The 14,790-nt window shown below is 31.8% G+C and overlaps 1 protein-coding gene across 3 annotated transcripts in view; it reads right to left on the bottom strand.

Annotated features, from left to right (window-relative positions):
* Positions 1-14,790, bottom strand: part of CADM2 (cell adhesion molecule 2) — a 1,499,715-nt gene that overhangs the window by 332,266 nt on the left and 1,152,659 nt on the right. For all 3 annotated transcript variants that reach the window (XM_074299789.1, XM_074299790.1, XM_074299791.1), the window contains one exon: positions 9,845-9,994. In XM_074299789.1, the coding sequence (XP_074155890.1) occupies positions 9,845-9,994 (150 nt within the window). The remainder of the gene's footprint in view (positions 1-9,844; positions 9,995-14,790) is intronic.

Here is a 14,790-nt window from a genome sequence, read left to right as displayed (position 1 = left end):
CAGAATTAAAATAAATCAAAGAAAAAAGATTAGATTATATTTAAAAACTATTCAGCTTAAATTATTTTCATTCATACAACCCTAGATTTATCCTTTATTATTAATAATTTCTTATGACTTCCTTTTAAGTCATCTAGGAAAATGAATGTTCAATATATAAGTATGTTCATGCAAATGTGTATGCATAAACATATGCATGCATGTATACATATGTATATGTTAATTTGGGAAACAATTTCTTCTAGTTCTACATTGTTGTTATGTATGTCTTCCTGAAAGAAAGATATGCAATTTTGGGTGGTTAGAATTGAATGAATTATAAGTAAGTATCTTAAACTCAGACACATCCAAAATAGACGACTTTATCTTTTCTCCCAAATCCATCTCTCTCATGAATTTATCAATACTATTAGGGGCATCACTAATTTATCATCTAGAAACATGACCTTGCTGTCTTCCTTAACTTCTCACTCTTACTAACCCCACATAGCCAATTAGTTGCCAAATCTTGTTTTGTTTCTTTTTCCACATGGAATAATATCAGAAGACTTGATCAATTAATGGAGATATTTATCTTTTAAATTGAAATGTTTTGAGAAAAATTATGACTAATGGCTTAACTACATTAGTACCAATTTGAGAAGTATACCTCTATATGTCCATACATACTCTCTTCCCCCTATTACTAACTAAATAGCAAAGAAAACACTAAGCATTAAGCAAAAGATTCAGTAGTCTCCCCTACTTGTAATGAATAATAATAATAGCTAGTTGGGTTTTCTGCAAATATGTAAATTATAAAGACATTAAGTGACTAGCCAAGGGTCACAGAACTAATACTTGCCTCCGATTGAATTAGGAACTCTTGCATTCCACTTCTCAGGACCAGTTTTTTATTCATTGCACACCTTGCTGCCTCACAATTTTTTAACATTTTCATTCAGCTACAGATATTTTGCCTTTGCAGAGTTTTTGTTGCTTTTGAATTAAATATCAAAGAACAAAAAGTGAATGAGAAATCTAATATTCACTACCAATCAACAAATCAATTTAATCAATATCATTTATTAAATGCTTATTATGTACCAAGCATTATGTACCAGGTAAATGTAACATTCTGCACATACTTTGTCACTGGATGACTGAATGTCAATCAGATTTAAAGTTAATCATTGTTGGTATAACAATCAATGAAAATCTTTAGCTAACTGGTCTGAGGCTTATTGATAGCAAAGCCAGCCAGGGACATTAGTGGAAAGAGAGAAAGTGTTCCCCACCCTTCATGTGATCTTTAATTATTTCCTTAGGAGTAGCTGATTCCCAAATTCTTTTTTTTTTAATATTATTTTTATTTTATAATTATAACTTTTTTTGACAGGACATATGGATGGGTAATTTTTTACATTATCCCTTGCACTCACTTCTGTTCTGATTTTTCCCTTCTTTCCCTCCACTCCTTCCCCTAGATGGCAGACAGTGTTATACATGTTAGATATGTTATAATATATCCTAGATACAATATATGTGTGCAGAACCGAATTTCTTGTTGCACAGGAAGAATTGGATTCAGAAGGTAAAAATAACCTGGGAAGAAAAACAAAAATGCAAACAGTTTACACCCATTCCCCAGTGTTCCTTCTCTGGGTGTAGCTGATTCTGTCCATTGTTGATCAATTGGAACTGAATTAGATCTTCTCTTTGTCGAAGATATCCACTTCCATCAGAATACATCATCATACAGTATCATTGTTGAAGTGTAGAATGATCTCCTGGTTCTGCTCATTTCACTCAGCATCAGTTGATGTAAGTCTCTCCAAGCCTCTCTGTATTCATCCTGCTGGTAATTTCTTACAGAACAGTAATATTCCATAACATTAATGTACCACAATTTACCCAACCATTCTCCAATGGATGGGTATCCATTCATTTTCCAGTTTCTAGCTACTAAAAAAAGGGCTGCCACAAGCATTTTGGCACATACAGGTCCCTTTCCTTTCTTTAGTATTTTTTTGGGATATAAGCCCAGTAGTAGCAATGCTGAATCAAAGGGTATACACAGTTTGATAACTTTTTGGGCATAATTCAAGATTGCTCTCCAGAATGGTTGGATTTGTTCACAACTCCACCAACAATGCATCAGTGTCCCAGTTTTCCCACATTCCCTCCAACATTCAGCTGATTCCCAAATTCATGCGCCAAGAATGTATAATTGAACATTGCTTTTCTACTTTAAGTTGATAGCCCCAAGTTCTTAGATCATCTCCCTGTGATCAAAACTTTCATCCTTCTAGCATATAGAAGAGTTTATTTACTATGTGTAAGCATTAAATAACACAGACACACATACACACACACACACACACACACACACACACACACACACACACACACACAGCTTAGCTTTTCTATTGGCCAAAGTGGCATATACTAGGTAAGTAGATCTAATTTGAAATCAAAACATAATGAAGAAATTTGCCTGCATAGCTAACACAGAGAAGAAAAAAAAGGAGTCCCCAACTCCATCCTGTCTTTTGGGTAAGAACTCATGGCATAAACCTAGAGCTTCCCCTTCCTTTCTTCCCCCCCCCCCACCTCTCCTACATGGCAAGCAATTCAATATATGTTATATATGTTAAATCCAATATAAGTAAACATTTATACACTTATCTTGCTGCACAAACAAGATCAGATCAAAAAGGAAAGAAAATGAATAAGAAAACAAAATGCAAATGAACACAACAAAAAGAGTGAGAATGTTATATTAAGATACACACTCAGTTCCTTCAGTCTTCTCTCCAGATGTAGATAGCTCTCTTCATTAGATCATTGAAACTGGCCTCAATCAAAAAGATGTATCTTTGAAAAATTCTTTTTGATTGTACTTTGGGGGACTATTGATTAGGCAGAAAAGCAAGAGAATTTCAAAGCTTCTCACCTCTCAGAAAAGATTAAAAAAAAAACTATAAAAGGAGGAGAAAGGAAAGGGAAGGAACCTTTAATATTTTTTTTTCTAAAACAAAAAAGGGAAGAAAACAAAAATAAAATTATGTTTACCAAAACAAAAGCAACATGAAGGGGAAACCCATCACTACCCTTTATTGTGTGTATTTCAGACTATAAAATAGATACAATTCTAAAAAATTTGTTTTTATTTGTCGAATAAACAAGCATTTCAGTTACATCATATAATTTTAAAAAGATGATTTATCTGTAATCTGCAAATCTATTCCTATTTAAATATGCAACAAAATTATTGTATAAATTTCTCTCCCCCACTCCATATGGTTATTTGACACAAATTGGCATATCAACATATGCATATGCACACACCTGTGTCTATGCCTTATATGTGTATATGTACACAACACACATGTGTATTCATACACATACGATCATATTACTCTACATATACTTAATAGATATAAATTTCATCCCTTATTTTTCTTTGGTAGGAAAATATGAAATTGTTATTTGTCCTAGAATATTTTATCTACTTCAGTATATTTCAAAACATGTATTTCTCCTTTATGTATACAAGTTAGAGAACTTCCCCAAAAGTCTATATTTATAAAATATAGCTATAGCTATTTGTCACTTTAAAATATCTTTAAGGAATACCTTAATATATTGTAGTGGTGTCAAGAGAAAGTATTTTGGGGTAATATATTTCAGAATTCAGGGACTCAAGAGCTGAAAAAAAATGCCAGAGATAAGCCATGAGAACTTCCCTATGCTGTGATATAATAAGAATGGCAACACTTTTTATTGTGTTCATTTGTATTTTGTTTTCTTATTCATTTTCTTTTCTTTTTGATCTGATCTTTTTTGTGCAGCAGGATAATTGTATAAATGTTTTCATATATTGGATTTAACATATATTTTAACATACATAATATATATTGGATTATTTGCCATCTAGAGATGAAGGTAGAGGGAAGGAAGGAGGGGAAAATTTGGAACCCAAAGATCATTGTTGAAAAATTATCCATGCATATGTTTTAAAAAATAAAAAGCTTTAATAATAATAAAAAGAAAAGATACATCTTTTTTTTTGCCTTGTGCTATCTTCCTCAAAGTTTTTTCATTACAAGTTACAACCTCCATTTCAGTTCTCCATATTTTTTTGGTCATTTCTTTAAATACTTGTTATATCTCTTTACACTCTCATGACCCTTAGTTTTATTGCTCTTCCTTTTATGTGTATTTTTGTATGTGATTTATTAGGAAAAGCTACTAAAATTAAGATTATAGAATCATAAATTTAAAGCTAGAGAAACTTTAATCCATGCCTCTTGTCTTATAATGGGAGAAAAAAGCCCAAAGAAGCAAAATGATTTATCTAAAGTAATATAGATAATGAATGACAGAGGCATGATGTAAACCAAGATACCCTGGAAATACAAAATAAAAAATAACAAAGCACACTTTGCCCCTAATAAGACTACATTCTATTTAAGAAACAACTTATATACACATAGGCAAATAAAAATATATTCAAAATAAACATAAGTGTTTGTTTTTTGTTTTTTTTTTTTGAGTGAGGCAGTAGTATCAGAAATGTTTCAAAAAGGTCTCATGTAAGAGGTAGCATTCAATCAAAATTTTGAAGGAAGGTAGGAATCATAAGAAATTGAAATAAAGAGGAAGTATATTGCACATGGAAAACAGACTATTCCAAGACAAAAAGGAAATGGAAGGCCATTCAAGAAGTCATCTTAGCTAGACTATACATTTCATGAATAGAAATCATTTCCAGGCTTACTGGAAAGTGACATAATTAGGTACACTTGATATATAAAATCATCATGGCATGATGGCTAGAGTTCTAAGCTTGGTAACAAAAAGAAAAAAATACTGATTTCAAATCATGCCTCTGATACTTATTAGCCACTTGATACTGGGCAAATAATTTGAACTACTAATCTCAGGAAAACCTCTGGGATTTAGCTATAAAATTCTAGATGAATGTGAATGAAAGGGGAAGGATTTGTCTCTTAGCCACCTACATTTGACAAAATCACAGATTTCTCTGATATGCCTATTCACATTATATTTCTATTTTCAAATAAAGGCTTGCAAGCTCCAAATCTATGAACCAATGAGAGTGCAATGCATTTGGGAACAATCTGCCAGAACATGCTTGCTATCAATATTGAAATATATCAGTCCCATAAAAATATATGGAATATGTGTAAAAAAGAATAGTTATGTATATGAAAAGAGTCTTACTAACAGCATTTAACTTCCCCCCTTCCAACAATAGATAGGACTTGAAAGTTCTTTTCCAAACATTAAGATAACATCACTTCAGTTGTTTCCCCTACACTGCCCTAGAAACAAACTCAATGATTTAATTGACTTTTTTTTCCTATTTCTATTGTCTTAACTGCTTTCAGCTTGTGTTTCAAAGACCTCTCCTCCCCCTTTTCTAGCTTTCTTGTTTCTGAATACACTATGTCTCCCAAAGTGCTTAGCTACTAAATTTAATAAATGTGGAAGGTTTGTGGTGAAAACAGAAAAGGAGACAGAAAATTAGTGAATACAACAATGGCTACATCTATTCTAGAACCATCTCACCTTGCTGTGTAGAAGGGGTGTTTGTTGGGACAAGTATGGCAGATTTTGCTTCTTTGTAATTTATTTTTGTATTTATTTTATTTGCTCTTGTGCATGCTGCTACATAATCAGGTATTCCTTTCAGATAGTTATGAGAAAGAAAATTAAAGGGGAAAAGGAAGAAAGGTAAAGGAGAGGCTGGAGAAAGGATCTTTTAGCTAATATTCCATTCTCATTCAAGAGGGGAAGATATTGCTTATATATGTATATATATGACTTCATGCTTTTTTTGCCTTTTTTGTTTTTTCTATCTTGGCATTTGGACAACCTTGCTTGCTTCCTCTACACCAACATACAAATCCCTGTCTCTTCTATATCCAGGCATAGACTCCTAGAGGTTTAACAATTCTCTACAGTTATATCTGGCTTTCTGCTCACCAGGTAAAAAGAAAGGATCCTAACCTTCTTTTTACTCTTCTCTTCAGTTTACTTCTCTGACCTCCTACCTATCAAGACATAGACACATTCTTCATGGGTCAATTCTCCATATTCTCCCTTTGTCTTTTGGCCATTTGGAGACAGATTCCTGGACCTTTGTTTTTTTGTTCTATTCCTTCATGAATTGGACTCTGGACAGTATCCCTTCAGTCATATTTGTTAACCTGACTGGTTTCTGATAAGTGACTACTATTTGTGATGAGATTAGGGTTCCTAGTGGTCAGGGAGTTATATGATGAGGTTAGTGTTTCAGAGTTCAGAGAACCAAATTCCCTTAGGATTCAGCACAGGATAGGGAGTTGTGGGAACCCCCTTTCTGGTGGCACAGAAGTTCTTTGAAAAGGAATTTACGATCCCTAAAAGCTAGACTGATAAAAAGAAATTTATTCCTGGCATTGGGAAGTCAGCCTTTGCTATACATGAATAGAAAGACTGAATTAATGGCAAGGTCCTGGCAGAGAGATATAAAGTTTCTAGTGGAGAAATCCCAACAGAAAGGCATAAAATCTTGTTAAAGAAAAAGGTAAGAAAGATAAAGAGAGGATAACACTGAGAGGGAATATCACAGCAGGCAGAGGTTTCTGCTATGCATGACATGGAATGTTAGGTCCTCTGCAAGGATTGAGCCCTAAACTGGCTCTTTTTTATAATAGAAGCCTTGGGTACAAGCTGGGGTTTAATCTTGATGAGGGCTGTTGAAGCTTGAGCTGGAATTTGAATAGAATTGAATGAGTCTTTAATTCAATAGGGTTGGAATTCTCCAGCTCTGGAGTCATCTAACCCCACTTAGATAAACCACTTTTATCTTGATTCCATGGAGCGGGTCTCACAGAAGCAGGGTTCAAGGAGGATTTCTCCTTCAAGGAGCTTCTCAAGTGCTCTATCTCATGGCTCATCCCCAAAGTCAGAGAGAAACAAAAAAAAAAGAGTTTTGGGGCTCCCCTTCTAATTTGGATATCATCTTGAATAAAACATGTAGAGCAAAATTTTAATTTAGGGGGGATTTAAGATAATATCAAAAGGCTAGTATAGCATCATTAACAGAATATAATAGAGAGCATGTACATAGTTAAGGACAAAGAAAAGCTGAAGACTGAAAGAATTTATTAGGCCTAGAGGGGCAGAACTTTCAGAGCAGGAAACTCACAAAGTGTCTACTAGACAACATAGCAAAGTCATGCATTCCTATCCACCACTTTTCATTTATCCTCCTAAGAATAATTATCATATATTATGATTAATTTCCCTCCAGAAAACTTATCATTAGGTCCCTATCAAAATGCAATTGCAAGTATACTCAGAAATTTAAAATTCTCTCTATCATTCTCAATCCGAGGAATGGGTGTTCAGCTCACTTTCACTTTCCGCAAAAACTAGGTTTCAAATGAATCGATGATTCCTCTAGGAAGACCCAATCAATGCCCTGATTCTTGTGCAGAAGCCTCCTGAACCATTGAACTATATAGTGTAACTAACTCTCTGAAATACAATTGCACATTAACTAAAGGGATGATAAAAGTACTCTCCTGGCTTCTGGAAGCAGCAGCAACTGTGAATACTCTCAGGAACCCATTTTTCCCCCCATATATGTAATAGTGCTCTATGCCACTGAAAGATAAAGTCAGAATTTTAAGTGAAGATTCTACTGCAATCTATAGGTAGGTCTTGATTAGCACAATTAATGAATCCTCTGAAGAAATTGAATTCTCTCAATACATATCTCAATTGGGATGGAACCAAATGTGAAATTTTATAGAATAATAACTTTGAATAGTAGTAGGAATTAGAAATGAAAGGCGAAAGGCTTCCAGTAATAAGCTTCCAAAAACATCATCAATTTATTTTGGAACCTTTTATCCTTTTTTTTTAATACAACTTTCCAATTAAATTTGAAATGTACATAAATATTTCTAGGATATGACAAACCCATTTAAGTCACAGAACATCTGCAAAACATTCGAAATAGAAACATTTAAGAAAAGTAATATATTTTTCTCTTCTTCAAAAACAAGGGATGAACAGCAGCAGCACAATTTTACCTTGAATATAAAATTTACTGATGGGGATTTTAAAAATTATAAAGCATCTACAGTCCAGGTAGAATCATATGAAAAATCCCACTTCAAAAAATTCCTAAGCAATTAATTAAAGTTTGAGGAGATAATATTATCTTTTTCCCCAAAAATGTTTCTTTATAATTTTATATACCCGAGAATTTCATGTATATGATAAAATTTGCCTTTGCTTAGTAATTGCAGATTTAGATATTAAAATACTCACTTTATTGCTAAAATCCACTCAGCTCATAAATTGGGTTAAAATTAGAGTAAAGTTAATGTGGTATACTTTTAGCTAAACTTAATATACATATTCATTTGTATTCATTTACAAATCATTTTAAAGTATTCTCCAACTTAAAGTCTATGTCTGTGACTTTCATACTTGTTAGACAGAAATGATGATATATAAAGAAGAAAAAAAATCTCAATCATGCACCTTTAATCAAAGTCTTATAGCATCCTTAACATTTAAAGTAAGCTATAAATATCATGATTCTGTTCCATTTTTAACTATTACCCTCCAAAGGACACTAATTTCTATAATTATGAAACTGTTAATTTATAGAACATTGTAGTTTTAATATGAATATTAATATCAAAAAGGCTGGATTTTGTGTGTAAAGAAAATATACCTATATTATTATTATGATTATTATTTTTAAATCAGCTGTAAAAGGACATCTACTTGGTGTAGTGGGTAGAGTACCAGCCCTGATGTTAGGAAGAACTGAGTTCAAATCTGGCCTCAGACACTTGGCACTTCCTGGCTGTGTGATCCTGGACAAGTAAGTGACTTGTTAAGTAACCCCAATTGCCTCAGCAAAAATAATTTTTTAAAAATAAAAATAAGATAAAAATCAGCTGCAAAGTCTTAAAAGAACCTAAGATTTTAGGGCTAGGTATAATAAAACATCATCATGCTTCTTCAGTGTTAAATATAATTTTAAAATAATTTTTAAATTTTAAGTCAATTATTAAGTCAATGACCATGTTCTAAAAAATACATTTAATATTTGGAATAAGTACTAACTGTGAAAATTCACAGTATTTTGTAAAACATTTTAGTTCCTCCCAATCAAAATCACAGAGGTTTAGAAATTTTTTCCCCCAAATTTATGTCAGCAGAAAGGGAAATAAAATGATTTTATTTGATTCTCTGACTAGTCTAAACACATCTATGTATCATTCAATTAGGAAAACTAAAACAATTAATAAAGTCCAGCTCAATATTAAGTAAATGCAATATCCCACTTAATAGTTTGAAATTAAATTCATAATGGCAAGTCCTCAATAAGAGATTTTTCTTTCTAGACACAAATAAGGAGAATCAAATCATTTAATCATGCCATGTTATATATAATATTTTAATTGTCATTTCAGTTTAATAAAAGACTTTTGCAAATTATGGTAAAATAATCCCTGGGAATTAAAATTTTTAGTCTGTGTTTAAGTAATTTGTGAGAAAGAAACCAAAAGTTAACAGGCTGATGAAGAAAAAGAAATATTAAAAATAAAATTAGCAATGTTTATTTTATTAAAAAGTTGAAATCAAGTTATCTTTAGAGTTTATGACTTGCAAACTAAAGTATTTAATATTTAACATGTTTAAATACACTTAACAGCAGTTTGGTAATCAAAAGAAATAATTTGTGTCATCTCAGGAAAATAAATTTATTATGATTAGAATATTTCAGATTATGATTAAAATATTTAAAAGAAAACATATTCACCTTTCTTGTCATCGAAGTATAGAGTTTGTTGAGCTGGATTTGACCACTGGAGGGAGGTGTTATCATTTTGATCAACCCTACAGGTCAAATTTGCTGTTCCACCTTCAACAACTGTGACATTCTGTGTCAGTGGAAACTGCCCTTGGCTGCCTGAAGGGGGTTAAAAGAATATGTAAAATTAGAGAACATACTTATTTCCAGCAACTTGTATAATCAGCAGTAAATGAATATTCTTATTAAAGATACAAAAAGCTACAAAAAGAAGACAATAGTGGAGAAATATTTAATGACTAACATTGCTATAATGTGAAATTTAAAAATACTAAATGAAGTTTTTTGAAAGTCTCCCCCATTATTATTACCAAAATGTTGTGCATTTGTACACAAAACTTTGACATTAGTTCATGTAGAGACATCATAATCATTAGTTTTTATTGCCCTTATATTGACTATGTAGCATTATACTTCATCTTCATTAGACAGGAAAGTTGAATAAAGAATTTAATTCTTTAAAACCATATTATTGCAATACATAAGAGTAAAATACTTCCCTTAATGTGCAAACATAAAGATAATATGCAATCAAAGATAAAATCTATAAAAATATATCTTTCCACCATTTAGATTCCATTGTTAAAATTTTTTTATTGTTTATTTAATTTTTATTTTATTTTATAATTATAACTTTTTTTTGACAGTACATATGCATGGGTAATTTTTTACAACATTATCCCTTGCACTTACTTCTGTTCAGATTTTTTTCCCTTCCTCCCCCAACCCCCTCCCCCAGATGGCAGGCAGTCTTATACATGTGAAATATAGTACAATATATTCTAGATACAATATATGTGTGTAGAACGAATTTCTTGTTGCATAGGAAGAATTGGATTCAGAAGGTAACAGTTTACACTCATTTCCCAGTGTTCCTTTTCTGGATGTAGCTCATTCTGTCCATCATTAATCAGTTGGAATTGGATTAGCTCTTCTCCACTTCCATCAGAATACATCCTCGTACAGTATCATTATTGAAGTGTATAATGATCTTCTGGTTCTGCTCGTTTCACTTAGCATCAGTTGATGTAAGTCTCTCCAAGCCTTTCTGTATTTCTCCTGTTGATCATTTCTTACAGAAAAATAATATTCCATAACATTCATATACCATAATTTACCCAACCATTCTCCAATTGATGGACATCCATTCATCTTCCAGCTTCTAGCCACTATGAAAAGGGCTGCCACAAACATTTTGGCACATAGAGGTCCCTTTCCCTTCTTTAGTATTTCCTTGGGATATAAGCCTAGTAGTAGCACTGCTGGATCAAAGGGTATACACAGTTTGATAACTTTTGGGGCATAATTCCAGATTGCTCTCCAGAATGGTTGGATTCTTTCACAACTCAACCAACAATGCATCAGTGTCCCAGTTTTCCCACAGCCCCTCCAACATTCATAGTTATTGTTCCTGTCATCTTAGCCAATCTGACAGGTGTGTAATGATATCTCAGAGTTGTCTTAATTTGCATTTCTCTGATCAATAGTGATTTGGAACACTCTTTCATATGAGTGGAAATAGTTTTAATTTCATCATCTGAAAATTGTCTGTTCATATCCTTTGACCATTTATCAATTGGAGAATGGCTTGATTTCTTATAAATTAAAGTCAATTCTCTGTATATTTTGGAGATGAGGCCTTTATCAGAACCTTTAACTGTAAAAATGTTTTCCCAATTTGTTACTTCCCTTCTAATCTTGTTTGCATTAGTTTTGTTTGTGCAGAAACTTTTTAATTTGGTGTAATCAAAATGTTCTATTTTGTGATCAATAATGGTCTCTAGTTCTCCCTTGGACACAAACTCCTTCCTCCTCCACAAGTCTGAGAGGTAAACCATCCCTTGTTCCTCCAATTTATTTATGATTTCGTTCTTTATGCCTAAATCTTGGACCCATTTTGATCTAATCTTAGTATGTGGTGTTAAATGTGGGTCCATGCCTAGTTTCTGCCATACTAATTTCCAGTTTTCCCAGCAGTTTTTGTCAAATAATGAATTCTTATCCCAAAATTTGGGATCTTTGGGTTTGTCAAATACTAGATTGCTATTTTTATTCACTATCTTGCCCTGTGAGCCTAACCTATGCCACTGATCAACTAATCTATTTCTTAGCCAATACCAAATGGTTTTGGTGACTGTTGCTTTATTATATAGTTCTAGATCAGGTACAGCTAGACCACCTTCACTTATTTTTTTTTTTCATTACTTCCCTTGAAATTCTCGACCTTTTGTTGTTCCATATGAATTCTGTTGTTATTTTTTCTAGGTTATTTAAATAGTTTTTTGGAAGTCTGATTGGTATAGCACTAAATAAATAGATTACTTTAGGGAGTATTGTCATCTTAATTATAGTTGCTCGTCCTATCCAGGATCACTGAATGTCTTTCCAATTATTTAAATCTGACTTTATTTTTGTGGCAAGTGTTTCATAATTTTGCTCATATAATTCCTGACTCTCCTTTGGTAGATATATTCCCAAATATTTTATACTATCGACCGTTATTTTGAATGGAATTTCTCTTTGTATCTCTTGCTCTTGGATTGTGTTGGCAATGTATAAAAATGCTGAGGATTTATGTGGATTTATTTTGTATCCTGCAACTTTGCTAAAATTCTGAATTATTTCTAATAGCTTTTTAGCAGAGTCTTTAGGGTTCTCTAAGTATACCATCATGTCATCTAGATTCCATTTTTTAAAATAGTATTGCTATCCACAGAAATCCAAATTAAAAAATGATATATATATATATATACATATATGTGTATATATGTATATGTATATATACACACATATATGTATACATATATACACTCATATATATGTATACATATATGTATACATATGTGTATATATGTACATATATACACATATATGTATATATATCATTTTTTTAATTTGGATTTCTGTGGATAGCAATACTATTTTTAAAAATGTGTATATATATACATATATGTATATGTATGTATATGTATATATACATATATGTATATATATGTGTATATATATATATATATATACATATATATATATATATATATATATATATATATATATATATATATCCCATAACAATAAAGAAAGTACCATGTCTAGCCATCCCATGTCTTCTAGGATCATATAGTTTGAACCAGAAGTGAGATCTGAGGTTATATTGTCTAACTGCTTCACAGGTGAGAAAAGTAAGACTCAGAAAGGTTGTTACTTGCCCAAAATCACACGGGTAATAAGTGACTAAACTAGGATTTGAACTTACATTCTTTGCAAAGTGATTTCTTTGCCACACCATCACATTGCCTTCTTCTATTTATATTAATTAAGTTGCATAATTTTAAGCAACATTTTTAGAAAATAAATCATAATTTGACTAGTGAAGCTATAGAACATGCAATAAGTAAATTATAACTCAACAAGAGAAATTAAAGATATATCAAGATAGATGTGAACTGAATAAAAAAATACTAGGGTCAGGTTTAAAATAATATTATTTGAGTAGGATAACTCATTAAGTGAATAATAATTTATATATTCAAAAATATTAGGATGACTTAATCAGACTCATGAAATATATATTCCCTTTTAATTAGTTTTATAATTATTCTATCATGACTATGAGCACTACTTGGTGCTATGCTCTTGCTCCTAACATTACAAAAATAATCTTATTATCAAGAAGACTGTTGATTAAGACCATTAGAGACAAAAGACCCTAAAGAGGAAAATGTCTTCACCAATCCAAATGACACAAGTACACAGGTTCATGACCATATTACATAATTAAACCTATCAACTGTAAAAGAGCTTATATCAGAAGCTTTGAAAAGTTAAAGGCAACAATTCAGTCACTATAGCAAGTCAACCAGGATACCTCTCTATAATCTTTTGGGTGGAGTTGTCAAATTGGGGTTAGAAGATGTCTAGAATAAATTCTTTGAGATTGACTTGAAAGCCATCAGGAGTCATAGTGGGATGGGTTTCATTTTCAGCTCAGAGATGACCTCAAATAAGGAAAACATGGAGAACCAGAAATCTTGTGAAGTGAGGTGAGCAGAAAAGACACATCAAAGAAAAGTGAGGAAAGACAGAAAGATAGAATAAATGCTGGATAAACCAGATTGCCAGCTCATAAACATCAAACTCAGCATAATTTTAAGCTGCTTTTTTTCTCCATGTTTTTTAAAAGATAATTTCCCTGAACTGTGTTTTTTGAAGCATTTCAATAGTAAAGGATTCACTATGTAATTCACTTTTATCAGTTGTCTATAATCTGAGTGTGGAATTATGGAACAGAAAAAAATATCTAGAAATCATACTCTGACAATAAAATTAAGGTTTAGAGAGATTGAAACAAGGTACACAACTAAGTTGACAAAAAGGGTTTAAATGAGAACCAATGAGAACTCTTTATCCTATAACAATATAGCAATATGACACATTTATGATTCCCAATTTTAGAAAAGTTTTGGTGAAAAGTTACTATTTAATAATTCATAAATTCATTGCAACTAAAAGTGATGTTGAACAAGGTTTAATAGAATGAAATGAATTAAATTTTAGAAGTATACAAAAATACAGTGGAATTTCAATGGATTTAATATGAAATGCAATGTAAAGAAACATTAACTCGATTGACTTAAATTTGATCTAGATCTCAGTTTGCTAATAATCATAACTCATCTAGAGAATTAAGGAGAATTAAGATCTCTGATAAATGTATGCCTAAGAGAGAGAAAAGAAAGGTATAGATGCTTATTTGCTTAAAAACAAAACAAAATAAAAACTTTGAGCACATCAAGGTTTCCATGTCAGAATACCATCATGAAAATTGACTTTCTATGGCTTAGCATTTTTTGACCTGTTATGCTTCATTTCTCTCAGATATCATTCAATTTGAAAAG

This window comes from Sminthopsis crassicaudata, chromosome 3, assembly GCF_048593235.1.
Source record: "Sminthopsis crassicaudata isolate SCR6 chromosome 3, ASM4859323v1, whole genome shotgun sequence".
In the NCBI taxonomy this organism is placed as follows: domain Eukaryota; kingdom Metazoa; phylum Chordata; class Mammalia; order Dasyuromorphia; family Dasyuridae; genus Sminthopsis; species Sminthopsis crassicaudata.
This window is presented reverse-complemented; position numbering and strand designations above follow the sequence as displayed.